General features: G+C 40.7%; 1 protein-coding gene across 2 annotated transcripts; it reads right to left on the bottom strand.

The window, feature by feature from the left end:
- Positions 1–10,123: 10,123 nt before the first annotated feature.
- On the bottom strand, positions 10,124–26,813 carry LOC149287478 (moesin-like). 2 transcript variants are annotated; one of them, XM_089492802.1, is made up of 12 exons: positions 26,736–26,813; positions 21,098–21,193; positions 20,019–20,293; positions 19,571–19,654; positions 14,724–14,870; positions 14,193–14,289; positions 13,442–13,605; positions 12,937–13,067; positions 11,508–11,668; positions 10,950–11,042; positions 10,413–10,646; positions 10,124–10,288 (listed from the first exon to the last, which is right to left on the bottom strand). In XM_089492802.1, exons 1-12 carry the CDS (start codon positions 26,796–26,798, stop codon positions 10,124–10,126), a joined length of 1,710 nt encoding a protein of 569 aa, XP_089348928.1. In that variant the 5' UTR covers positions 26,799–26,813. The 2 variants fall into 2 exon arrangements, with proteins under 2 accessions (XP_089348928.1, XP_089348927.1); XM_089492801.1 differs by lacking the exons at positions 20,019–20,293; positions 21,098–21,193 and having other exon boundaries at positions 26,736–26,794.
- Positions 26,814–27,210: the final 397 nt, after the last annotated feature.

The raw sequence follows: 27,210 nt of genomic DNA, 5'->3' as shown, positions 1-27,210 counted from the left end.
GTTCGAGTAAGTGATGCTTACGAGAAGTGTCACTACGGGGCAGGAACTCGGGTTATAAGGACAGCGACAGGTATCCCACGACTGACGTCCCACTGTGGGCGTGACTCCACTAACACACCCCGGTGCTGGGATAACGACCCACGGGAGAGTTTCACGACTCGCAGTCTACGCACGTAGTTTACAAACGGTGCAAATGTCACAGGGTGAAGTTTAGGGCACAACCCACCCGAAACACCACATATAGTTTCACATGTCTAAAATGACATATAGAGCTAATGTTTACCTTCACTCGGACCCCAAGTAAATAGCTTTGAATTTGTCTGTACCGAGCATCCTCTATCAACATGGAGTGTCAATCTAAATGCATTTAGAAAATGGCGCCATCTCATAACTCCAAGCCTGAACCGGGTGAGTAGGGGAAGAGCGACATTCTCAGCCTGGGGGGGGGGGGGCAGATCTAAAGCGGAGTTGGCAGCCTTCAATGGGGTGGATTGCTCTGTTTGGACTCTTTCCTGCCTCTGTGTCCTCCTTTCTAAGAGCTCAGAAAGTTTTCTGGGTGTGAGTGTAACACACCTTACGGGACACAGACATAAATGTCACACAGCCAAGCACAAAATGTGTTTAGACATCAAACTGTTTAAGCACACAATAACTGTAAATGCTACAGGTCCGGACTAGCGTCTGTCCTGTCAGTGGGCACACCTGGAAACTCAACTGGTGAAGCAGAGTTGCTTCACGCCCCCCCCCCAAAAAATGTTGTGTCCCATGTTATCAGCCGGATCCCCCACTGATGTCGCGGGACCTCCTACTGCATTCTGCGATATAGGGGGCTCTGGGTAGCCAAAGTTCCCAGATATGCCAGTGACTCGCTGGCCAACGTTGCTCCATACACGCCCAATCTCCAGCGGCAGATCGGGTGCTGCAGTGTAAGGACAGTGGCTGGATTTGCCCCCTTACACTGCGTGAGCATACAAATGTAGCATGAGGCCTGTCACATCCAGCCGTGAGCCGCACTTATGTCATCAGGAGGCCACCAGCCGTAAAGTGCTAAAAGTGTCTTGGATACATTGCTTTTCTGTCCCGGCCCTGGTTGGGATCAGTGGCTGGTGTCACCCGGTGCGATGACACATGGTGTCACCCCTTCAATGTGCGTGGTGCCGTAATTCCTCCTCCGCCGTCCAGTGATGATCTGCCAGTGCCAGGTCTGCCTCCTCCGCCCCGGTTGCACCGCCGCGCTGTGGTGGGGTGATCCCAGACGGATTACAGTCTCATAGAGTTCCCTGCCTGGTGTGGTGTCGCCCCCTGTGAGGTGTCACCCAGGTGCAGTCTGCACCCCCCGCACCCGGGTTGTGACGCCACTGGTTGGGATTGTGGATAACAACAGTACTTACCCAGACTTTGTATGGGATTTTATGACCTCTGTATCATACGTGATCTTTACCTTAGTGATCTTTAGCACCATTAACCACTTCATGACCAAGCAGTTGCACAGCATTTATCATTGTTTCATCATGATTCCCCTTTTCTGTGCTTAGTGTACTCGCACAAATGAAATATTGTTTTAATGTATAGCTTGCATTTTAAACCATATTCATATACTGTATTAACCTTAAAAATATTAAGTAGTGTGTAAAAAATGAAAAAAATATGCAATTTTGTTTAATGTTTCTCTCCCAGCATAGGTGTCGCTGCTAAGGTGATATATATTTATATTTTGCATCAGCCCATGTGTACTGTAACACAGCACATATAGCTCTTTATGTTTTGAATAGCCAAAATGCCTCTTTATACCCTACACAATTTTTTTTATATGTTTTTGGGATAATGGACAGAAATACCTTGATAAATCGACAGCAAATAGGAGGAGATTGATAAGTTTATAATTATCTGACCTGCCTTTTCTTCTATATAACGTAAAACCAGTCTTCACGATGGCTTTTTCCGCAACTTACTTTCCTTTATTACACTATAAGTTCATCCCGCATAAAGCAATTCACTGAAATCCAATGCAGTTAAATCATTTGTTTTGCCGGTTGAAACATGGATAACTTTTAAGATCCTTCTCTAGAAATCCATAAACTAAGTGCAGTGGCGTCTCCAGGTTTCATATTTAGGGGGGGCACATGGGGGGCCAGGGACCAAAGTAGGGGGGCCAATTATAAAACGGTACATATACACTATATATATATATATATATATATATATATACACACACACACACACACGTTAGACGTGCATTTTTAACTACATAATATGCACTTATCTCTTTGAAGTAAAGACTGTGATTAAAATATGATTTCAAAATAACAGCTAAAGTGACAGTTATTTTTCATTCTTTAATATTAGCCCCTGCTGACAATATATATAAATATTAGACCCTGCTGCAGATATATAGAAATATTACACCCTGCTTCCGATATATATTAATATTAACCCCTGCTGCGGATATATATTAATATTAGCCCCTGCTGCGGATACATACTTATATTATACCCTGCTGCCGATATACATAGAAATTATACCCTGCTGCCAACATATATTAATATTAGCCCCTACTGCCGATATATAGTATTAGTCCCTGCAGCCAATATATATAAACATTAGCCCCTGCAGCCAATATTTATTGATAATAGGCCCTGCAGCCAATATATATTAATATTAGCCCCTGCTGCCGATATATATAAACATTAGTCCCAGCTTCCGATATATATTAATATTAGCCCCTGCAGCCAATATATATTAATATTAGACCCTGCTGCCAATATATTTGCCACACTGACTGCAGATCAGGGGAAGACAGTGAGAGTCAGTGCAGTGTTCCCTCCTTCTGACTGCACCGTGACATTGAGAGGTCCTCTCCCCTGTAATCATCCCCAGAGTCCCCTCATTCACTAAACCATAGCGCTCTTTTACTTACACCCTGTAGTTCAGGTATAGATCAAATAAACAACACATGGAAACAGCACATGCAACTGAATAAGACAAAAAAAAAACTTGTATTTGCAGGTATACATAAATAATGTATGGAAACATAGCATTGCAGGTATAAACCAACAGAACACACAAACCCAGCATTGCAGGTATATATCAACTGGAAATCACATGTACACTCAGCACTGAAGGTTTAGATCAAATAATCAACACATGGAAACAGCACTCCAGGTATTGATCAACTGAATAAGACATGCAAATCCTATATTTCCATAAACATTAATAATGTATGGAAATATAGCCGATACAGATGAACAGAATGACACAAAACCCAGCTTTGCAGATATAAATCAATTGGAAATTACATATAAACTCTGCATTAAAGGTATAGATAAAACCCCCTAAATTACAGGCATAGATCACTGGTCACACACCCCAAAGCCAACCCTGGTGTCCACACTGCCCACATAGAACCTGACCAGCACCTAAGTTACACATTATGTCAACTTTGTCCCCAAACAGCTGAACGTACGCCGTTTTTGTCCCATAAAGACCTCTCCCTCCCAATCTATCCTATCTACCCCCTCTCCCTCCCAATCTATCCTATCTACCCCCTCTCCCTCCCTATCTACCACATCTGCCCCCTCTCCCTCCCTATCTACCACATCTGCCTCCCAACCTATCCTATGTACCCCTCTCTCCCTCCCAATCTATCCTATCTACCCCCTCTCCCTCCCAATCAATCCTAACTATCCCCTCTCCCTCCCAATGTATCCCATCCACCCCCATCTCCCTCCCAATCTATCCCATCTACCCCCCTCTCCCTCCCAATCTATCCCATCTACCCCCCTCTCCCTCCCAATCTATCCTTATCTATCCTTATCTACCCCCTCTCCCTCCCAATCTATCCTTATCTACCCCTTCTCACTTCCTATCTACCTCTTCTGACTCTCTAACCCCCTCCTAACTTTCTAACCCCCCCCTTTGAAGTTCACTTACCTTGGGCTTGTCCAGCGGTGAGATCGCGAGGTCTCTGTATCCCTGGTTCTGCCGGCTTCACTGCTGGGCGCCGGATATGACGACATATACCGGCGCTCGGCTTGAAATGCCGGCACTGCGAACCAGGAAGAGGCCTCTCGGTCGCGGAGAAGAGTGAGAGGCGCCGAACGGTTGCTGAGAACTTATTCCTCAGCAACCGCTCGGCGCCTCTCACTCTCTCCTCCGGGTCTATTAAAAAAAAAAAAAAAAAAGACGGCGTTTCGATTGGGGGGGCACACCGGGGGCACAGCATGATGTAGGGGGGGCCATGGCCCCCTCTGGCCCCCCCCTGCCGACGCCACTGACTAAGTGACTTTGTTCTTGGACAAACAGCTACAACGTTTGTGTTTAATTGATGAAAATTGTAATCCGTTCTCCTTCTAGATAAAGTTTGCCATCAGGTATTACTGTTTTTACAAATCCCTGCAATTCTGTACCCATAAATCTGACCACCGTCAGGTTCCCCAAATTGCTTTTCTATTCACATCCGGTAACTTCCCACACACCAAATTAAAGCTGGAATTTATTTTGTTATGCGGATCTGGTTCGCTCAAGTAAAGAGGCCTTGGGTTTGACAGAGAAGATAGGAGTTTAGCAGTTTTGCTCTTGAAGGACACACTGTTTTCAGATTTTAACCTTCCTCATTAGAGGCTAAAAGCAGGTCAGTGCCACGTAGCAACGACCTCCATTCTGACAGTAGAATGCATCCAGTACATCAACTTCCACTGTCGAAGAGCTTGTTAGTTTTATAGGTGCTGTATTATAGATTACTGTAGAAATGGCAACTTTACAGTGAGTCCACAGGGATCATAAAGCTACATTTTGATATAACAAAATGTTTTATGTATCGCAGCAGGAAATAAAATATTTTTATACATATATATATTTATTTATACATCGAGTCCCCACGAGCATAAAATATAGCAACATTCTGTAATGTACGGTAGGTTAGCATTAACAAAATAGAAAAATGCAGATATGGAAGCTGCCAGTCAAGTGATGTTTTGGGTGACTTTTCCTGCTCAAATACACCGATCTCATTCTTCAAAACATAAATATAGAAGGCAACAGTATTCGCCTTCAATTTCATATCTAGAAGATGCAATGTTTACTAACTGCACTACATACATTCATTCAACTGGTGCACTTGTGTCACCAATAGTTCAGAGCCAAAACCATTACACATGTATAATATTGGCTCTTAAACCAATATGGGTGACAATGCAATAAAGCCATGGGGTGCATGTTTTGGAGTTGATTCTTTATGGCAATGCTAATGAAGACCATTCCTCCATAGACTTTCATTAGTCAGAGTGTCCTGCTTGGTGATTTAAGGCTGAGCCATTCTATTGTCTGGATATTTGTCTAGCTGCCTGAAAACATTATATTTGTAAAAACTAAAATAGTTTAACAAAAAACAAAACAGGACAGTTTTGAAAACGTATTTTTAATATGATGCAAGAAAATACAAAATGGTGGGCGCTCCCCTTCACATTCCCATGTTCCGTCTATATGCAGAGCACTTTGGTTCACTGCTCTGTTTCCAATCCGCTTCCTGTATTCAGGGCTGCTAGACTGACATGGAAAATGCAGTATTTGCTGCTCCCATGGCCCCCAGATATATAGTACCTTGCAAAGTTATTCACCCGCTTGGCATTTTTCCTATTTTGTTGCATTACAACCTGTAATTAACCCCTTCAGTCCCCTATGGACGTACCGGTATGTCCAAAAAACGCATCCCAAGAATCCCCTATGGACGTGCGGGTACATCTTGCCATTCTTGTCGTTTGACAGCCTGGACTCCCCCCTGAAAGCAAAAGCCAGCATCTCCGGCTTTCTGCTGTCCAATCTCATGTAACAGCTTCCGGCACGAAAATGCCCAATCGGGCATTCCCTTCCGGGTCGCGTCACTGCTGACGTCACCCAGAAGGTCAGAGGACAGGATATCCCCTGCAGGGTCTGTCCATATATAAAAAAAAACCAAAAAAACCCCTTACATCCCATTGCCCTAACACATCATCTAAACAGTATAACCCTCCTGCCCCTGTTCACAACCCCCAAACCAGTTAAGCTATAAGCATAAAATTTCTACGAATAATGTACACCTTATAGTATGTTCCCTATAAGTGCTGGGAAAGTATGGAAAATCCATATAAATTAGGTACCGTATTGGCTCGAATATAGGCCGCACTTTTTCCCCCCACTTCTAAGTCTTTAAAGTGGGGGTGCGGCCTATATTCGGGGTCTAGCGCCCGACGCCCGGGACATGCAGTCCCGGGCGCCAGGCAGGCAGCTGGGTTAGGATACAGATCCCCCGCAGCGGTGCAGGGGATCTGCATCCTACTCTCCGATACGCTCAGACAGCCTCCCCTGACAGCACTTTCCACAGGGGGGGGGGGGTGCCGGCACGGGAGGTTGTCTAAGCGCATCGTGCGGACGGTCACCGGCTGCGGAGGTTGTTTACCCCCATCGCCGCAGCCGGTGACCGTCCGCACGATGCGTTTTACCTCTGCCCCCAAGACTTACCAGAGCAGACTCCCGGGTGTCTTGCGGGGCCGGCGGGGGACATCTACACAATACGCGTATACAACTTCCGGTGCCGGCACATCCGCTGAGTGCCGGCACCGGAAGTTGTATACGCGTATTGCGTAGATGTCCCCCGCCGGCCCCGCAAGACACCCGGGAGTCTGCTCTGGTAAGTCGGGGGGGCAGAGTGGCAGCATATCTCGGGGGGGGGGGGGAGGACGACAGTGGCAGCATATCTCGGGGGGGGGGAGGACAGTGGCAGCATATCTCGGGGGGGGGGAAGGACAGTGGCAGCATATCTCGGGGGGGGGGGGAGACAGAGTGGCAGCATGTTTTTTTGGTGCTTTTTTAAAGAAAAAACCTTTTAGGGTGCGGCCTATATACGGGGGCAGCCTATATCCGAGCCAATACGGTATTTCTGAAATCAGGACACCTGCATTGATAAACTTGGAGGGGATTTTCCATCCCTTTACCTAATTTTGTGAGGATTCAGAGGGAAAAAATAATAAAAAAATGAGGGTTTTATTTCTAATTTGCAAGTTTTTACTAAATTTCTCATCCTAAATTTTCAGCTAATCATCTAACTATGGTATCAAAAGAAAGCTCTATATCTCCTTAAAAAAAAACAATATATAGTTTACATGGGTATTCACACGAGAATAATCGCTGAACCGACATGCCGCAAAAATGGCAAAATTGATCCGGGCGTTGAGGCACCAAAAATCCTTGGGACTGAAGGGGTTAAAATGGACTTGTTGGGGGGTTTAAAGATGCAAAGTATTTTTTATTATAAAACAAACAAGAAATAAGACATAACCCCCCCAGTCGATACTTGGAGTCACCTTTTCCAGCAATTGCAGCTGCAAGCTTGGCACATCTAGCCACTGGGATTTTGCCCATTCTTTAAGGCAAAACTGCTCTAGCTCCTTCAAATTGGATGGGTTCTGCTGGTGTACAGCAATCTAAGTCATACCACAGAGTCTCAATTGGATTGAGGTCTGGGCTTTGACTAGGCCGTTCCAAGATATTCAAAAGTTTTCCATTAAACCTCTCAAGTGTTGCTTTAGCAGTTTATGTTTAGGGTCAAGTTTCCCTCAAGAATCTCCCTGTACTTCGTGTCATCTATCATTCCTTCAATCCCGACGAGTGTCCCAGTCCTTGCCGATAAAAAAAACCATACCCACAGCATGATGCTGCCACCACCATGCTTCACTGTGGGGATGGCGTTCTCAGGGTGATGAGAGGTGTTGGGTTTGCACCAGACATAGCATTTTCCTTGATGGCCAAAAATCAAAATTTTAGTCTCATCTGACCAGAGTACCTTCTTCCATATGTTTGGGAGTCTCCCATATCCTTTTTGGCAAATTTTAAACAATGCCTTTTTTTCTGGCCACTCTTTCGTAAAGCCAAGCGCTCTGTGGAGTGTACGGGTTAAAGCGGTCCTATGGACAGATACTCCATGGGACCGCTTATCTTTGGTCTCTAGTGGACAGCCCTCTCTTGGCAGGTTTGTTGTGATGCCATTTGGTGCTCCGTGGGATGTTTAAAGTTTTGGATATTTTTTTTTTTTGTCCTGACCTGACCTGTTAGGAGAGCTTGACCTGGTGGTGCGCCTTGCTCATTGGTGTTGCAGACTCTGGGGCCTTTCAGAACAGGTGTATATTTACCGAGATCATGTGACACTTGGCTTGCACACAGGTGGACTTAAATTGAGGCTTCCAAAAGGTAATTGGTTGCGCCAGATGTTATTTAGGGGCTTCAAAGAAAAGGGGGTTAATACATACGCACACACGACTTTTCCCTTTTTTATTTTTTAGAAATTTGTTTAAAAAAACAATTTGCACTATTTTGTGTATGTCCATTACATGAAATCCAAATAAAAATCAATTTTAATTCAAGGTTGTAATGTAGCAAAATAGGGGAAAAAAGGCCAAGGGGTGAATACTTTTGCAATGCCCTGTATGGTTTCTTATATCAAAATATATTTAGTGATGTAAGAGTAAGTCACTTGTCCCTGGAGTGGCATGGTTTATAGTTAATCATTTAGAAAGACCGGATCTCTTGGTATTTGATGCCAAGGACTTTTTAAAACTCTTAAAAAGCAGAAAAGCCCTGGCATACTTTCTGATTAACTGTCAAGCACTGGAAAAGTTATGGTTACCTGTATTTTTCCATAGTTATACTTTAATTATTTTTAAAAAAAAAACAAAAAACTGAATACCTACCAGATCTCATCAAAAGACATGCAACACGTATTTGCAGGTAACACAGACATTGCTTGCCTCCCATGTGCTTAAGAAATGAGGCTGAGCAGGAGGAATCAGGATTTAATATAAACTCAGATGAAGACATTGCTTTACTAATTTTGTCCAGGAAGTTGTGTGAAGTTGTGTAAAGTGTGACAGACCATAGAAACATTAAATCTGAATTCTTTATACTTTATTGGCACTGGAAGAACAGAACAAATGTATGTTTGCAACCAAAGAGGATACAAAAAAAACAAAACACAAATGGTTCAACAGGGAAGCTGCACTGTTAAATCTGAAAACCATGAATGCTGCTCCTATATGATGTTACACTGACATAATTTATAGTAATAGACTTAAAAAAAAGATATAGGCTGGGAAATAAAACAAGAAAAAAGTCTAATTGTCACTTAATACTGAAAGTTCTTATAACATTACATTTGTTCTGAAATAACCTCTTTTATAATACAGTATCTTTTTATTATTTCCCCAATGGCAAACTATGCCACTTCATTTATATTGTTTACTAGACTGTGCATAGCTATAAAAAACAAAAAAAAAATTACATACCGGAATATATAATACTGCTACAAGGAGAAAAGACACCATAGAACCGCAAACACAAAGTTGGAAATCCCCATACAAAAGCTCTCCAGTAGGAAAGGGCTTAAGTTATCATTATTAAAGAGCAAGGAGTATAGATATGTACGCAGAGATTGGAAAACAATTACCAGGCTAAGGATTGCATCCGCTTTTGACATTTTGATTTCCTTAATAACTGCCAATAGGAATAATGCAACAGAAAAAAAAAATGAATTACATTAAATATAAATGCCGTTTTATAAACCAAACATTTTGTAGAGAGCTGCATCCAAATTTTCTTAAATTTTAACACCTTTTCTCAATGGCCCAATTTCTATTTAACATGATGTTCTCATGAAGTAGCAGATTTGTAAATGTTGCAGTTTGCCCAGTATTTGCCCATCACATTTCCACTTAACTTTATATGCTGGTAGTGCAGCAATACAAGTCAATCTTCTGAATTTCCATTTTCCAAAAACAAAAAACCCAACACAGACACTGCAATGAATGTCATTTCTCATGCATTCTTTGACTATATCAATGTTTAAGTGGGAGGAATAGTTTGTGTACAAATAGTTAATGTAAAATGTTTTTTTTTATGGCTCTTGCTCATTATGTTTGGAACAGCCAGGACCTAAATGGATAGTGGATGATGATCCCTTTTATTACAGGGAAATAGTTTTAAAAAATAAATGCCTAGTGATTGTACTGCTTCTAACCCTGACTGCTTAGTGGTGGTTCCAGCCGAGACATTGAAAGGAAGGACACAAGTGTGTGGAATAGACAAGCATATAAACATTTTACATGGATTCAAATTCATCTATACGCTGCTTGGTGTTGCCCTGACGGATCTGGCGAAGGGTCTTGTATTTGTCTCTTCCAGCACGTACGTTCTCTGCGTGGAGAAGATCATTTGCCGTCTTCTTGGTCTCATCCCTAGCATTTGCCAACTCAGAGCTTAAAAGCTGGAAAGGTAGAAAGTTGGAATTTAATGAATTGTAGGTATACTGGTACAATCTAACAAGACTTCTGGACATTTGTGAAGATTTTTTTTTTTTTTTTTAACCGCAACACATCCTAAATTTTTACCTGTAGGTGTTTCTGAACCCTTTCATTCTTCTCAGCTTCTGTGGTGCGATCTTCCTCACTTCGGTCCTTGATTGTGGCATCGGCCATAAGTTCTGCACTGGCTTCCGCGCTATTCTCATCTTGTTCATCATCATGTTCATTCTCAGAATGTACGGGCTCCTGAACATGAGGAGTGGCCATTACATGCTTCAGCTCCTCCTTGGTCTTTTCCAGATCGGCTTGCACCATGTGTGCCTGTAAAACAAATGTAAATAAATAGAGGAAAGATGTCCAATGTATAAGTGCCCACAATACTGAAATTAAAGCATTCTACATAAAATATGGAATGTTGGCTCATGAAACCAGCCATCCATCCATCCATCCAATGCTGCAAAAAGTTTCTGTTGGAGGTGTAAAAAAAACCAAAAAACAAAAAAAACGCAGACTGGTTCCATAATGTGAAGGCCACAGCTGTAATTGCATTCTGGATTCACTGTGCCATACTGCAACACACATCCTGCGATTTATAGGGTGCACTGCTAAAAGGGGCAATTGTACCTTTTCTTGCCATTGTTGAGCTTCACTTTCCTTCTTCTGCCTGGCAAGCTCCAGCTCGCTGATGCAAGAAGTTAATTCTGCCAGTTCTGCCGACTAAATACAAAAACAGTAATTGTTATTAATCCACAAGGAGAAGACAGAGTACAAATACTTTCATATAGCTTTCAGTTTAAATATACAGCTATATCCATCCTCACATTGTTCAGAGCAGATCGCCAGAAACCCATCAAAACTAGCTAGTGATTTTAACGTGTCATTATATATATAACACATTAAAATCACTAATATATATATTTGCTATGTCACTACATAATACTAGAGAAAACAGTCCATGCTGGTAGTTGTGCATTTATGGGGGTTGCTTCCACGGACTGGTAGAGAAGTAAAAGTGCTATGAGGGCAATAATGCCTTGGCACAAACTTTCATAGTGTAAGTTTGTCTGTTACTAGTCTCCCAGTAGCAGGGCCTATTTCAGATACTGCCTCGTGTGCCGCTTGGACAATCCATCCTAAGCAAGAATCAAGGTAAGAATATGTTTGTTGGACAAGGACATATACCAGCTGTTCCTGATTTTTCATTTGGTCTTGTGACTGCTTTAGCAGGGCTTCTTTGGCCTCCTCTGCAGCCAAGCGCTCCCGGGCCAGTTTCTCTGCCTCCTCGAGCGCTCTCTTCCTTTCATCCTCCAACTCCAATGCCTTTCGAGTCTGCTCCTCTAATGCTGTTAATTAGAAAAAAAGAACATTAAATAATGAAACTAAAAACCGTATAAAAACTTCAAAACCTTAACATTGGGTACAATTAACACTACAAAAGGTTATTTGAAAGTTTAGATATTCTGTGAATGTTGGAAGTTACATATATACAAACACATACACCACACAAAAAAATCAATATGATACTTTATTTTTTTATTTTAAACCTCTGTTGTCATTAGAATGCATCTGTTTAAATGACTGAATGCCAACCAAAACATTTAATGAAATAAGCCATTTCAAAATACTGAAATATTTTGGTTTTTTTTTTCTTCAAGAAGTGTTCTGGAACTAGAAGGGGTATTAAGATTTCTTTTTACTTGTTGTTCCTTCTTTAACCCCTTAACGTCCATTGACAGGTCAGGCATTTCACAAAAAAAACTGTCAGGTGACGACCTACAATGTGCCTGGCACGTAATTTCATTAAAAAAAGCTTAGCAAGTGATCTTATTGAAAAATAAACAAACATTGGGTATTTCTAAACACAGGACAAATAGTAGAATCCATTTAGCAGGTTTTTTTTCATTAGCTTTTACGGATGAGAAAGAATTTTCAAATAAAAGTGAGAAAAAAAGTTTTTTTTCTTCAATTTTTCATCATTTTATTAATTTTTTTTTAATAGGAAATCAGATTTTTTGATATCTTAAGAAAGCCCTTCTCCTGAAAAAAACAAATATGTAACTTGCGTGGGTAGACTAAATGAGCAAGGAGAAAATTACATCTAAACACGAGCACCGCAAGTGTTAAAACAGCCTCGGTCCTTAAGGGGTAAACATCCACATCATTATCTTGTTGACATATCCAGCCATATTAAAGCTTTGTGTGAAATTCAGCATCTTGAATGAGAGTTTAGGAGGAAATCAACATAACATGTAGCACGGTTACCATTTAATGCTTACACTGCTCCATCTAGTGTCAAATGTAAAAAGTGCAATGAAAATTCTATTTTGATATATTTTTTTTTAGCATTAAAACAAAATTATACACCCAGCATCCCTCTGTCTTGAGTAACTATGTTCTTTGTTATTGTCAGTTACTTTATATTTAAATATTATTGTAAAGTCTTTTGTAAAGTGGTCTGGAAAACGGTATCATTAAATGAGCACTCATTTGCATACAGTGCCACATGGCAAAGTACTAATAGCTGAACGTGGGTAAGAGACAACTAGCAGGTTATTGCCTTTGACTAGGTGAAAATGTCCGAAATCATGTTTGTGTAATGCTAGCTATTTACCTTCTTGTGCTTTTCTAGTCTGATCTTCAATCTGCCTCAATCTTTCCATCAGCTCTTCCTTCTCGCGCTCAATCTTTTCTTTCTCCTTCTCAGCCAGCTCTCTCTTCTTTTTCTCATTCTCCAGCAAAGCTCTGGGTAGAACATGTACAAAATAGTTTAGAACCTGTTGAACTTTGGTATGGTAAGCAACTGCTTTAAATAGGGGAGAATTCAATTCTACCATATATACCGTATAAATAAAATCGAGTCTTCTACAATACAATGTGCTGTATTTATGAAGAGCAGCTGTGACACAGTGTGCTATACATGAAACAGATGGGCCGTTCCTTGGTGTTAACCTCACGCTTATTACTTTGTTCTTTTTAAACCTGGTCCTAGGTTTTCATCAGTGCATTTGAGACTTGACATACTATGTATTGATTAGCGCTACAGAATTTGATGGCGCTATATAAAACAATAAAAAATAATGTATGGTGGAAGTCTGAAGTGCTGTATTTTTTTTCACCTCTCCATCTGCTTCTGGTGCTTTTCTTCTCGGGCCTGAGCCTTCATTTGCTGCACTTCAATCGTGTCTGGTTTCCTGCGCCTCATGTATAGTTCGTGATTTCCCATGCACAGGGCCAGAATGCGCTTATTGATCCGTAATCGTGGGGCATAGAACACAAAGTCCTGAGAAACAAATAACATTTCAAGAGACGTGGCCATTTGTCCTTGCCTGGATCATTGTAATACTAATTGCAGGTAGATTAATACAGTTTTCCAGCCTTACAAACCATGGCTACATGGACTTTTACTAAACTTTTTGAAAAAACTCATACTTACAACAACTTTCTCTGGTACAATGCTGGCTGGTAAATCAAAGGCACTTAGCTACTTAAAACTGTAAATATAGTTCCAGGGGAATTCACCCACAGTTAATGGGGGAGATTTCATTGACTTAGTTATACATTATACAGGATCAACTCAATGCTGCTTGCAGGAGATGCTCACTGAGGTCAGTCCTTTATACCGAAGTCACTAAATCGAAATCCTTAACCAAACATCCCTTACAGCCCAAAACAAAGTGAACCTTAGCCATTTTCGTTAAATAGTACGTCTACGTAAACACCTAGAATTCAAAAGGCATTTTCTTAATCAATCAATATCCACCTACTGAAGCATCAGACTGCTGCTTATTGACTGTCCATGTTTTTTGCTTTAAGGCAGCACACAAATAAGTCATCTTTAAAGGCATGATAAAGCAGGAGAATACTCACAGGAGCTTTTTTGTCAATTGGTTTAATAACAAATTTCTTGTCATTGAATGAAATATTTCGAATCTCGCTCCATGGGAAGCCAATTTTTGGTGTCAACCTGAGTAATATTAATGAGAGGGAGGGAGTCAATGAAAAAAGTAAGGCATACAAGGCTCGAACATATAGAAGGGAGGAAACAGGTGCTCAACATAAATTAGGGTTTTCAGAAGCCTAAACAATTGTCTTATCCTAGTTAACAATTTAACTTCCCAGCATCTTGTCGGCGGCACTGGTATCAACAATGGAGAAAGCAGCATTGCATGGCACTTCTACTACACACCGTGTGGGGCACAGGGAGACTTCTTATTGACAGAAAGGAAAGGGGGTCCTGTTCCAAGATTAGCAGTCTTGTACAAGCATACACTGGATATTCTCTGCCTGACTGGCTACTCATTTTGTACCCACCTACTGATTTAAAAGTTTATTTAAAGGATTTAGACTACCGTCTATAAAAAACAGCATCTATTTCAGTGAAATGAGCTGCACCGTTACCTGTCATCCCGCTCATAAATATTCAGGCCAAGAGCATCCACTCCAAGCCAAAGCTCAGAGCCCTTCTTGTTCTTAATGCTGAAGTAGTTCACACCATACATCTCCAGGTCCTGAGCGATTTTTAGGTATTCCAGAATTGCATCCTCTCTGTATGATAAAAAGGACAAATACGTTATGACAGTTTTCAAACCCATATCCAAAACTTTGGTGTGGTAATACCACAAAACAGCAATCTTGTTGAAAATAATGCTTCCATAAATGCAAACTGCAGTCTACGTATTGATGATGGTCACATCATATGTTTGGGGTGCTTTCTATAGCCTTGGCACCAGGTTATCAAAAACGTTATTGTTCAGGCTGCCCCTCAAACACTAAATGAACTTGGTGACTGCCTGGGGTACAAAGCTGGTGGGTTCTCAGAGTGCAAAAGAAAAGGGGTGCCAGGGGACTCATCGGATCAATTGTTTTTTGCTAAACCAACACAAAAAGTTTCATTGTTTAGAAATACAAATTGTAATTTGTGTCCATAATGAATTAACACATTCAGCATCAACCACGTATGCGATACCCCAAGAGCCAGCTTCAAGCAGAACTATGCAACTAATTTACCTCTTATGCCTGCCTACCACAAAATATATTGTGTGCATTCAATAACTACATTTACTGGCTATGTTTTTAATGTATTATTTAATTTTTCTCTAAAGACTTATGGAGGTTGTAAATGAAGACTGCCAGTGGAGATAAACTCAATGGAGTTTATCTCCACTGGCAGTGGTAAAATCAACCAGTTAAAGAATTACAATTCTACTTTACATCTGCGGCAACCAAACAGTAGAAGCAATTATTACACACAATTAAATGTAGAAGTAAACAAACATTTGGAACTGCTGTGCACGCGACATGTTTATCCCCTTGATGACAATTGCCGGTCCGGGCACGTCACGGAAAAACAAGTCGTTTACGACAAATGACGTGCCAGGACCGTCATTTGTTAAAACGAGTAAAAAAAAAAAAAAAATTATCGATCCGTGATCAATTTTTAAACCCAAACGATCGGCACCAGGGGCCATATCTGGCCCCGCCCCGGGGCGTCAACATCCGCCATACAACGATCACCTCCTAAACTTAAATGGTGTCGCTGGAATGCCTCGATCAGGAGGCATCCAGCGACACCAAACACTTACCTCGGGATGACTGAAATTATTTTAAAAAAGGCAATATAAAAAATATATTTTTGTGAGCAAGTCCTTAGCACATTATCTTAAAACAATTCTCGCATGGAAAGAGTTAAAATACTGGCATATTAAATGCCCATGGGGTGTCTACTTTTAAAAAATGTATGATTTGATATGAATTGAATGGGCCGGGTTCAACAAGGTCCCAATTAACACGGGGGGGGAAGGATGGCCACACATCTAATTTCCAATTAGAAAAATGCACACGTACCAAATGTGGCCTTTTAGTTCCCCCAAAAAATGACAAACCCATGCATGTGGGATATCACTGTACTCAGGAGATGTTGCTGAACACATATTGGGGGTGTCATGTGACAGCAGCATATACCAGGAGCTGTAAATTCATACATAACATAGGTGTGTGTGGGGGGGAAATACACACAAAAGAATACTACTGCAAACTTTGAAAAAATGCTGGTGGTAAAATGTGTGCATGCAAAGAGTTAAAATACCAGCATTTAAAATACCCTGGGGTGTCTAGTTTTCAAAAATATATGGTTTTGTTGGGCACACTGAAATGGCCCGGCTCAAAGATGTACCAAATAGGGCATGGGCAGTTGATCCCCAAATGCCAAAGTTCAACACTGAAAAATGCGCATGTCCCAAATGTGGCCCTTTTGCCCCCAAACAGCCAGGCAAAATCATTCATGTGAGGTATCGCTGTACTCAGATGTTGCCGAACACATATTGGGGGTGTTTTGTGATAGTGACGTATACGAGGACCTTTTAATTCACACCTGAAGTAAAATGTGTGTGACAAAACAAATGCAAAAAAATGACTACCACAAAGTTTGACAAAGACTGGTGGTAGATATGGTGCATGGAAAGAGTTAAAATACTAGCATTTAAAATACCCTGTGGTGTCTAGTTTTCAAAAATATATGGCTTTATTGGGCATACTGAAATGGCCCAGCTCAAAGATGTACCAAATAGGGCATGGGCAGTGGATCCCCAAATGCCAATGTTCAACATTGAAAATGCGCATGCCCCAAATGTGGCCCTTTTGCCCCCAAACAGCCAGGCAAAATCATTCATGTGAGGTATCGCTGTACTCAGGAGATGTTGCTAAACACATATTGGGGTGTTTTATGATAGTGCCATATACCAGAACCTGTTTATTCATACCTGAAGTAAAATGTGTCTGAAAAAACAAATGCCCAAAAAATTACTACCATAAAGTTTGACAAAGGCTGATGGTAGAATTAGTGCTTGGAAAGGGTTAAAATACTAGCATTTGGAATACCCTGGGCTGTCTAGTTTTCAAAAATATATGACTTGATGGGGTAAATTGCTTGGCCGGCTTCAAAGATACCCGAAATGGCACATGGGGGGAAGAATTACCAGATTTGGAAAAAATGGCTTTGAAATAGCAAAACGCTACCTGTACTTATTGCCCCATAATGTGTAGAAAAAAAAGCAAAAAAACATAACATTGGGTATTTCTAAACTCAGGACAAATAGTAGAATCCATTTAGCAAGTTTTTTCATTACCTTTTATAGATGAGTAAAAGATTTTTCAACTAAAAGTTAGAAACAGTCATTTTTTTTCTAAATTTTTCACCATATTTTATACTTTTTTTAATAGTAAATATGATACAATCAAAACAAATGTCATCTAAAGAAAGCCCTTCTTGTCCTGAAAAAAACAACAATATCTAATGTGTGTGGGTTCAGTAAACGGGAAAGAAGAAAATTACAGCTAAACACGAGCAGCGCAGAAATGTTAAAACGGCCATTGTCACGAAGGGGTTAATGGAGTCAAACCTACAGAAACAAACTTATCCAAAAGCAACAATTTCCAGAATCGTGTAATCACCAACTCCAGCGAACTTGTAAATAAATTGTCTTTAAAAGTATACATCATCCTGTTACAGAATGACCTGTCACACAAGGCCCCAAGGTAGTCGGAGATGGCTCCAGCCTGGCTGCCAAACAGGCAGGAACTCCATTGTGTAAACTAATCCCATTAACAGGATGGCTGCCAGGGGGAGATTCAGTAGCTAAAGGGGATTAAAGGGTTGTCTACATGTACCTGTTTATCAATGTTGATTTATGTTAATGAAGTTATGTGGATATAGGAGTATGTTTTACAAGAATAAACTGTTCATTCCTGCTGAACTCAGTTCAAGGTAGTTGTGTCTACTTATTGGGTACACATAGCAGGGTTCCAAGGTGCGCATGCTGACTGGTGCTGGAAGTGATTCCGGGGACAACAGGACGATACTGGGTGATCTCTGGGAGTTACTACAGCTTTCTTGGTGAACCCGTTACACATCCCATTTGTGTGTGTGTTTTTTTTTTTTTATCTTAAGCTATTATGAGCGACGTTTTTCAGGACTGATATCAACTTTGCTTTTACTAAATACAGCTAGTATATATTTCCACATATTACCCATGATCCTACAGTGGAGATTGCACTGGACCTCTCTAGGCCAATACAGAGGCTGTAACACACAAGATAAATAAGTCACATTTAGGCAGAACAGTTTGTGGCTAGAACTACAGCTTGGGATAATGTATGTATCACAGAATAAGAAACCTGAGTACCTCATCATTGGATGTTCATATGTGAACATCAAGAAATTACAAAAAAAAAAAACTAGTACCAACTGAGTACCTTAAAGTACCCTAAATACAGTATTTTGGCCTTTGACATTAATGAGCTCACTATATAATTTATTTTTTATCTTTTATAATTCATGGAAACTTTGTATCTCCCCGTCATCTCACCTGCACTGATCACACTGACTAGAAAGCAAAAGCTCCATAGCCTTGCACTGTTGACTGCAATGTGTGCGATCAGCCAGCAGGGGAGATCAGAGATCCCAGCAGGGTCTAGACATAACCAGCTGGATTGCTCCTACAAAATATCTTTTTCAGCTGGTTTCAGCATTGACACCTACTGGAAGGGAATGTCGATCAGGCGGTGAGACAATCCTTATACAACGGTGTACAGGTGCTTGTGTGCTCAATGATCTGTCGACTGGAAGCATGCAACGCTGGTGCCTGCTGACAGGGAAATGTCCCTGCCGCTGCAAAAAGGGCTCGACCTACCGGTTCATCTGACCTCACCTTTTATGGATTTACTCGTACATACATAGGGTAGGGATGGGATTAAAGTACCAATTACTCAGAAGCTTAGATGTGAGGTGAATAAATTTTACTTTATCAAAAGGTCAGCAGATAAGTGGTAGAAGGAAGCGAGGAAGTTTAATCATACATGGGATGTGACGGAAGGACAGATTAAGGTTAAAGTCTTTCCATCAGGAAATATGGGCATGTTAGGTGGGCCCAACGGAAGTTATCTGCTGTTAAATCTTTCTGGTTTCATTGCAGTAATTATGTTATACTTGTGCTATTTGTTTGTATCTTTGGGACACACTAAATACTGTATTTTTTATGGTTCTCCAGGACTGTAAGACAGAGGTGTTTAACACAGAATTTAGGATCCAGGCGGACTCATAGGCATGAAACAAAGAACCCAAAAGATTGCTCCTTAATAGGAGGCATCTAAGGATTTTTTCCAGGTCTGTGTTTCCTATATAAACGGTTGTTTGCTATTTGATGTCACATGTAAATCCAGATTGTATACTTCTAGTACATATGGGTCACCTGAGCATTCCTCTGTGTTCTTCATGCCAAACATGGATCCTTTCCTCCCACTGGTCCTTGCTGAGTTTGTGCTGCTCCAAAACCCTAGATACAGTGATACCATTTAGTTATGAAATTACACAAGTGCAGGGTACAAGTTCACAAGATGAGAAAAGAATTGTCAAAGGTCAAACTGCACACACTTAATATGTGTATTACCATATCCCCCCTCCAATACATCCAGGCAAACAATGCTGTTAAACAAACGCTAGAAACATCAAACCCTCAACAGAAATAATTAAAAATGAAATAAAAATTTGGTCTCTTTCAAAATATCGATGGGAAATGTGTTGTGATTTAACACAAAAATAAGCACAGATAGGAAATGCAAAAATGTAAAAAAGTTTACATCAAAAATTTCAGATCCAGATTGCGTTGCAGTAATATGATGGGATGTGTCCACTCTCACCTCTGTGGAAGCAGCTTGTCCCCTGCCAAGTAGCCAGGTTTTTGCACATCTTTGTTGTAGTCTCCATATTTGGCCTGTACTGCGTAGGAAGCCAACAGTACTGCAGTCTCAGGAGGACAATAGATGTCATCATTGAGGATCCCCTCTTTAACCTGCAGGAAGAATAACCTCTGGGTGATGTCTTGGATCAGTTCTTCTGATACATCTTCTGGGTAGAACTTGGCACGGAATTTGAAAAGGAGTGGGCTGTCTTTTCTGACATCCTGGGCTGTCACCTGAGCAATAGAAACATGAAATAAATTAATAGTTGTAAACATAAGACTGAACATCTAATATTTCTTACTTGAGTGGAGACCAAGGAGATGTATTAATTGCACATGACTAACAGTGCCATAAGAAAATTGCTGCAAACTATATTTATACAAACTACATATTTCTCTTTGTTCAGGGATTTATTCATTAAGGGCTTGAGTAAATCCCTGGATTATGATATTGAAACTTCCCAGGGCCCTTAACCTTGGAACATACTATTTCATGAAAAATGAATGGCAAGCTTCAGCAAATGGCTTAATTTGTGGCAAAGCCGTATACAGCCCACACCGAAGTCAAAGGAGACCCAAACCTGAAGCAGAGCGGTGAATTTACCAAGCTGGTCATGGCTAATAATTCACAAAAGTATTGTTTAAAAAAATAAAATAAAAAAAAAATAAAAAAAAAAATGCAAGATGTGCTACATTCTCACCTGGCGATAGAAACAATTCTATTTTCAGGTTTGCTCAAGAAAGCATACAACTTTTTGTTTTGTTCATTAAATAACATGGGCAAAGGAAAGACGAATTTCAAAGAGGAAGCAGGTTGAGGCTTCTGAGTAGCAAGTCTTGGTATGTTAGTGAAACCGTCTAGGTGTGTGTTTAGATTTTTCCACCTATCCGCAGGCAACAGATTTTTATGGTATTTTGTTTGAAATTGCGAGGATCAGGTTTGTTCAGCGGATGTGTACAGTCAGAAGGGCACTGGGAGGCAGAGGGAACTTAAACATACAACAAGAAAAGGTAAATCCATGAATGAGGGTGAATTACCTTTTTGTTGAGTTTTAGCCATGTGGAGAAACCCTTTGTGTCTTGGTACTGCAGCCCAAAGAACCACACTTCTCTAAGGCCAATGGTTTTCACAACCTGCAAGAGAAGAAATAAAATCATCAATATGCATGGCATAAGAAGCTAAACTAAACCTTTGATTACAATTTAAAGTCCGGACTGAGCTCCCACTGATTTCGAGGAGTTTGCTACAGTGCATGTGCAAGAGTGTACTTAAGTATGCTTTCAGGCCAGACAGCCAGGGGAGGAGGATAACTAAACAAGTAAAGAATGCATCCACTAATCAAATGTACTGCTATAGGTGGGCAGCATAAGATCACCGTGGGGAAAACATTCTGCACTTGACTGGGGTCAGTTTCTACAATACGCGAAAAGGAGAGCAACACCTGCTTAAACCTACTTCCCACTCTGGTTCATCTTACTTCCAACCCACTCGCTGTCTCCTAGCGCCTACTTCCTACCCACCAAATCTACGTGGGCCTTATGATTTATGGTTTTATATAGCACCATTATATTCTGCAGTACAATACAATGGATGAACAGGACATAAGTAGTGCATAGCATAAATATTTGACTTAAATAAGCAAGAAGGAGGGCTCTGCTCAAGTGAGTTTACAATCTGCCCTCCTATAGCAACAGCCCCAGACAAGCCTGGAAAGTTCACACCCAGAACCCGGGGCAAATGTATATTTAGGAAGATGGGGTTTAAAACGGAACAGCAATTAGCAAACAAAAGTTCAGTCACAATCCTGATCACCTCCAGTCCTAACTCTATACCTCCTAACATTCCTGACAGCCAAAGTGGGATATTTCGGTTTTAGGGGCTGTGGTTTCTTGTGAAACTTTATGAAATATATTGATAGCCATTTATTTACTTAGTAAGGTATTTAGAAACAACTATGCTCTCCAACAAAACAGGGACATCAGTGGAGGAAAGGGACTAGTGCCCCAAAGAGACAGTTCCTTACTAAAGAGATGGTTCCTTACTAAACAGGGATACTTCGTAGCCATTGTGCCTTAATACAACTTTTGCTTAGACACTGCTGCAGCAGTTTATGTTTTGTTTATTCTTTTTACTGTATGTAATGCACATCGAGAAGCTGCAATTGTGACAGCTTACCCGCACACCTAGTTCATGGTGTGTTCACAGGGCACTTGCCATATGTACAGGGAATGGAAGGCACAGTTAAGATTATAATGGACGAGAGGAGGCGCCTGTCATTGCATTATCAGCGAAACCTTAAGTGTTACGGCCACTCAACAGACCAGCTCTCCCCTATCAATGATTCTGCATTCTCATGAGAAAGCCTCACCCAGTCATCAGGCTGTAGAGTCTGTAAGCAACAAAAGATAACAGCAGGAACCAGCTGCTAAACACCAGCTAATGCAATGATGTCAGTGTGATTTTATTAACCACTACAGCAGGTCTAATTCTTTGCTGCGGTAACCCTCGCCATGTTTCTTCTACCTGTGCGACTCTAATCTCACCGTCTCTGGTCATTGTATTCAGTTCAGTTTATTTATTTTAATATCTTTTAGTTGTTGTTACAGTCCAGATCAGCACTCACTATTGTACTTATAAACACAATAAGTATTAATGGCAACACAATGCACACAGCACAGGAAGAGCGTTGGCTTCCTGCTTTGGCTGATGGTCCGATGATATCTCCACTGACAAACCTTGGGTGATAGGGGAAGTGTGTGTGTGAAACGTCTTGGCTGTGCACGTGGTGGCTATGGGAAGGAGTGAGACAGAAAGGCATTGCTTCCACCAAAGATCATTTTATTTCAGACATGGGGGGGGGGGGGGGAGAAAGGTAGCAATACAGTGTGACAATCTTATAAAGTGGATAATCTTATAAAGTAAAAAAAAGTCCCAAGAAAAGTGACACAGAATCTAAATCACCAACAGCTCTCCAAGACTCTAAACATAAGTCGATGATGCATCTATGAGGGAAAACAAAATATCCGCAAATGCAAAAAAGTTACAGTATAAATGCATATTTTCTAGAATTTGTTGTGTCATCATGTGGAGAGGGTTAAAGTATTATTTAAAAAAGTTATTTTTAAGTAAATAGCCTTAATCCTTTGCCGCTTCTTTCATCTGACAGAAGACCAACAAACAGCAATGCATTTTTTAAATTTGTAGGCGTTCCTTCTATAGAACAAAAGAATCTGCCTAGGAGGCATCTTATGGTAATAGCTCAACTAGTCGACACGTCAGAAAGCCGTTTAGATCATGATCATTTTTTACAATGACTGAAGTCGGCGTTTTAACAAAAACACAAAATGCACTAAACAAAAACATTATCCAGCAATATCTGCGTTAACTTATCCTGGCCTTTTCCTTATGTCTATAAAGATGCCATTTTTCAATCCTAAAATTATGGCTCAAAAAGGTGTATGATCTCATCCAATTAAACAGGAAGGAGGAAGAAGCCTGCAAAACTATGAATCCTTGTCTGCTACTCATAAAGCAGTCTGGATCCCTGTTAAGCGAACCGTTAATGAGTCCCATTCTTCATTGTCACTGACAGCAGACAACAGCCATTTCCCCTTCCATGGAGTTCGCTGGCTGGAGCCGAGAGGTTCATACTAAGTCTGTTTGAATAACAGCTGCTTCCAATAATGGAGCCCATGGCTACCGATCCCAGCATTTCTGCTTCTGTTTGCCTTCAGCAACATCAGACTCTGCATATGAAACTACTGTCAGTATCCAATTGGTTGACAGTATAATATATATTTTAACCCCTTAAGGACCGGGCTCATTTTTCGTTTTGTACCCTGTGGGACCGAGGCTGTTTTAATACTTTTGTGGTGCTTGTGTTCAGCTGTAATTTTCTCCTCACCCATTTAGTGTACCCACATAAGTTATATATTGTTTTTTTCAGGACAAGATGGGCTTTCTTCAGATACCATTATTTTGATCGTATCATCTTATTTACTATAAAAAAAATAAAAAAAACATGGTGAAAAATTGAAAAAAAAAAACACATTTTATGACTTATTTGAAAAATCTTTTACTCACCTAAAAAAGCAAGTAAAAAAACTAGCTAAATAGATTCTACTACTTGTCCTGAGTTTAGAAATACCCAATGTTTTTATGTTTTTTTTGCTGTTTTTTGTAAGTTATAGGGCAATAAGTACAAGCAGCGTTTTATGATTTCCAAATCTTTTTTAAACAAATCTGGTCATTCTGCCTCCATCTCCTCTTTGGAACATCTTTGAAGCCGGTTAACTCAATTTAACCCATTCAAACCATATATTTTTGAAAACTAGACACCCCAGGGTATTCCAAATGCTGTTATTTTAACCCTTTCCATGCACCAATTATACAACTACACTTTGTCAAACTTTGTAATAGTAATTTTTTTTCACACAAATTGTACTTTAGTTATAGATATACAGGTTCTGGTATATGTCACTGTCAAACAACACCCCAATGTGTGTTCAGGAACATCTCCTGAGTGCAGTGATACCCAACATGCATGGATTTGTCGTGTTGTTTGAGATTTAAAATGCCACATTTGGGAAGTGCGCTTTTTTTGTCCATTTTGGAAAGTCTGTACCTATGCCCTATCTTTGAGCTCAACCACTCCAATTTACCCCATCAGCCATTTTTTTTTATATTAGACACCCTTTGGGTATTTGAAGTGCTTTTATTTTAACTCTTTGTTGAGATTTTTGAGAAATTTTAGCACTTGCTCAATACTACTATTTTTTTAATACTTTTTTTTTTTTTATATTTTTTTTTTTTTACACATTTTGCTGGATGGTTCATCTAGTGACATCACTGCATAATTATTTTTAAATGTTAGCACTTTTAATTTTTTCCATATTTTTTTAAATATTTTACTAATCACATTGTGATTAGAAAGCTGGGCTCCATTGACTTGCATGGTTGAATGCAGTACCTGTATTCAACCTGCAAGTGGAGCCAGAGTTCTCTAGACCATCTAGCGAACTTTAAAAACTTGTTTGTTGCTTTTACAGGGCGGCCGCCATCTTGTTGATGGCGAAGAACACCGGCAGCTGCGGCTGTGACCGCTCTCCGGAGCGGTCACAGCCCACCCAGAGGTAAGTGTTTGGTGTCGCTGGATGCCTCCTGATCGAGGCATTCCAGCGACACCATTTAGGTTTAGGAGGCGATCGTTGATCGCCTCCTAAACGCTTTTAAAACGGGCGTCCGCCGCCATACAATGTATGGCGGTTGTTGACGCCTCGGGGAGGGGCCAGACATGGCCCGCGATGCCGATCTCGGCGTTACTGAATGCCTCGACATCGAGGCATTACAGTAACGCCGTTTAAGCGAAGAAAGTGATCGTTGATCACTTTCTAAGCTTATTTTACTTTTTGACGGTTCAGGACCGTCAAAGGTCATTTAGTGACCTTCATGTCATGACGGTCCTGAACCGGCAAAGGTCGCGAAGGGGTTAAGCACCCGAAAAACCTGCCTGTGTGTAGAGGGAGCCATAAATGACTATACATACTATCATCGTTTTTAAAGTAACTTTTTACTCAAAATGTGTGTATAATATAGTATCTCACAAAACAGACGCAAACAAGGCAAAACAAGTCCATGCACTTCTTTCATGAACAGAACTTACATGAACTACATTTACGGGGCTGGAACGATTTAACACCATAAATGTGCCAGGCCTAGGATACTCTAAGCAAACTGTACTCAACATTGCCTTCTCCACACCTTTACTTTGCTGCACAGGAGAGAAACCCTTGGCAGCTTTCTAGGTCACCTATACGGTGGTAAAGGTCATACTCTTTCAAAATGGCCTATTCACTAAAGGGAGAGTAGACAAGAAAGTAGTAGTTCTAATACCTCACGATTCATTATGGAGGACAAACAATGCAAATATCTGTGAGGACTGAGCTGGCTTGTGTAACGAGTGAGAAGACTTTAGAGAAATCGTATTGATTTAACTATACAGAACAGGACGAGGGCCAAGCTCTATGTACAGCAGAAGCTCACAGGGGTTTGACCTCCACGATGACTAGTGAAATCAGTTCGCTGAAAGCACAACTCTCCACAAACACTCCAGACCACCCTTCTTCAGAGAGTAGACCCACAAAGTAGAATTGTCAGAGCTGCAATAAAAGCTTGATCATGTCCAGCATTGATAACCATGATTTTAATAATCCACCCATCTCCTTACTGTGAGAAAGAGCATTTTGGGAACAGGACCTAAAATGTACCTCTACAAAAAGAAACCTTAAGTATAAAAACAGCCTACTTCTAGTTATTTCCATTATTACATGAGAACAGAGATGCAATTTAAAAAGTAATGTAGCACCAAAATGGCAACTCATGACATCCCTTCCACTCGTCCTCTAAGAGGGACAATCCAGATATGAGACCTAAACGCCTGTCCCTCTTAAGACACAATGTTCTTTTCGAGAATGTTTCTTAACAACAAATAGCTTTCATCAGCCGTACCCCCAAGCATCCCATTTAAAATGTTGTGAACTATGGAATTAGAATGGATGATTAGGACTGTAAACGTATGTTAAGTGATACATGACTGGAGTGAAGACATATGTGACATTAGGATGCTAGGATTTCGAAATATGTCAGCCCAATGGGACTCCAAATCTGGGTACTCGCCTGGTCAAAGAGCTGTTTTCCTGTGGTGTTGGGCTGGATGGCAAACTCCAGCTCGGCATCCATCGTGGTCACACGTACGCTGATCTAAGGAAAGAGAAAAGCGCTATTAACACAATTGCTATCATTACATTTTCTGTTCAGGAGTGCCATTTTAAAATACAAAAATAAATGGGGGGGGGGGGATTATTTTAACAAAAATACAATTGAGTATTTCTCAAAATGCTCTAAATAGTTAAGAAATTCTGAGGTAAACTCAGGAACAACATTAATGCAGCAATTCACAGGGGGTGAAGGGTGGTTTTTGTGACTTGTTCCTGGTACTTATTTTTCATTCTGGATTGGGTGTGGTAAAACATCACTGCTAGAGCGCGAGGCTCATTTTGCATTAACTTGCAGGCAAACAAGTTTCCATTGATGCGCCATAAAAGAACAGTCCACGTATACAGCCGTATAAAAACTATACTTTCCATCTTGT

Source organism: Sceloporus occidentalis, unplaced genomic scaffold (assembly GCF_023333645.1).
Source record: "Sceloporus occidentalis isolate IW3139 unplaced genomic scaffold, rSceOcc1.0.p SCAF_60, whole genome shotgun sequence".
NCBI lineage: Eukaryota > Metazoa > Chordata > Lepidosauria > Squamata > Phrynosomatidae > Sceloporus > Sceloporus occidentalis.
The sequence above is the reverse complement of the archived record's forward strand: the minus strand, read 5'-3'. Positions and strand labels throughout refer to the sequence as shown.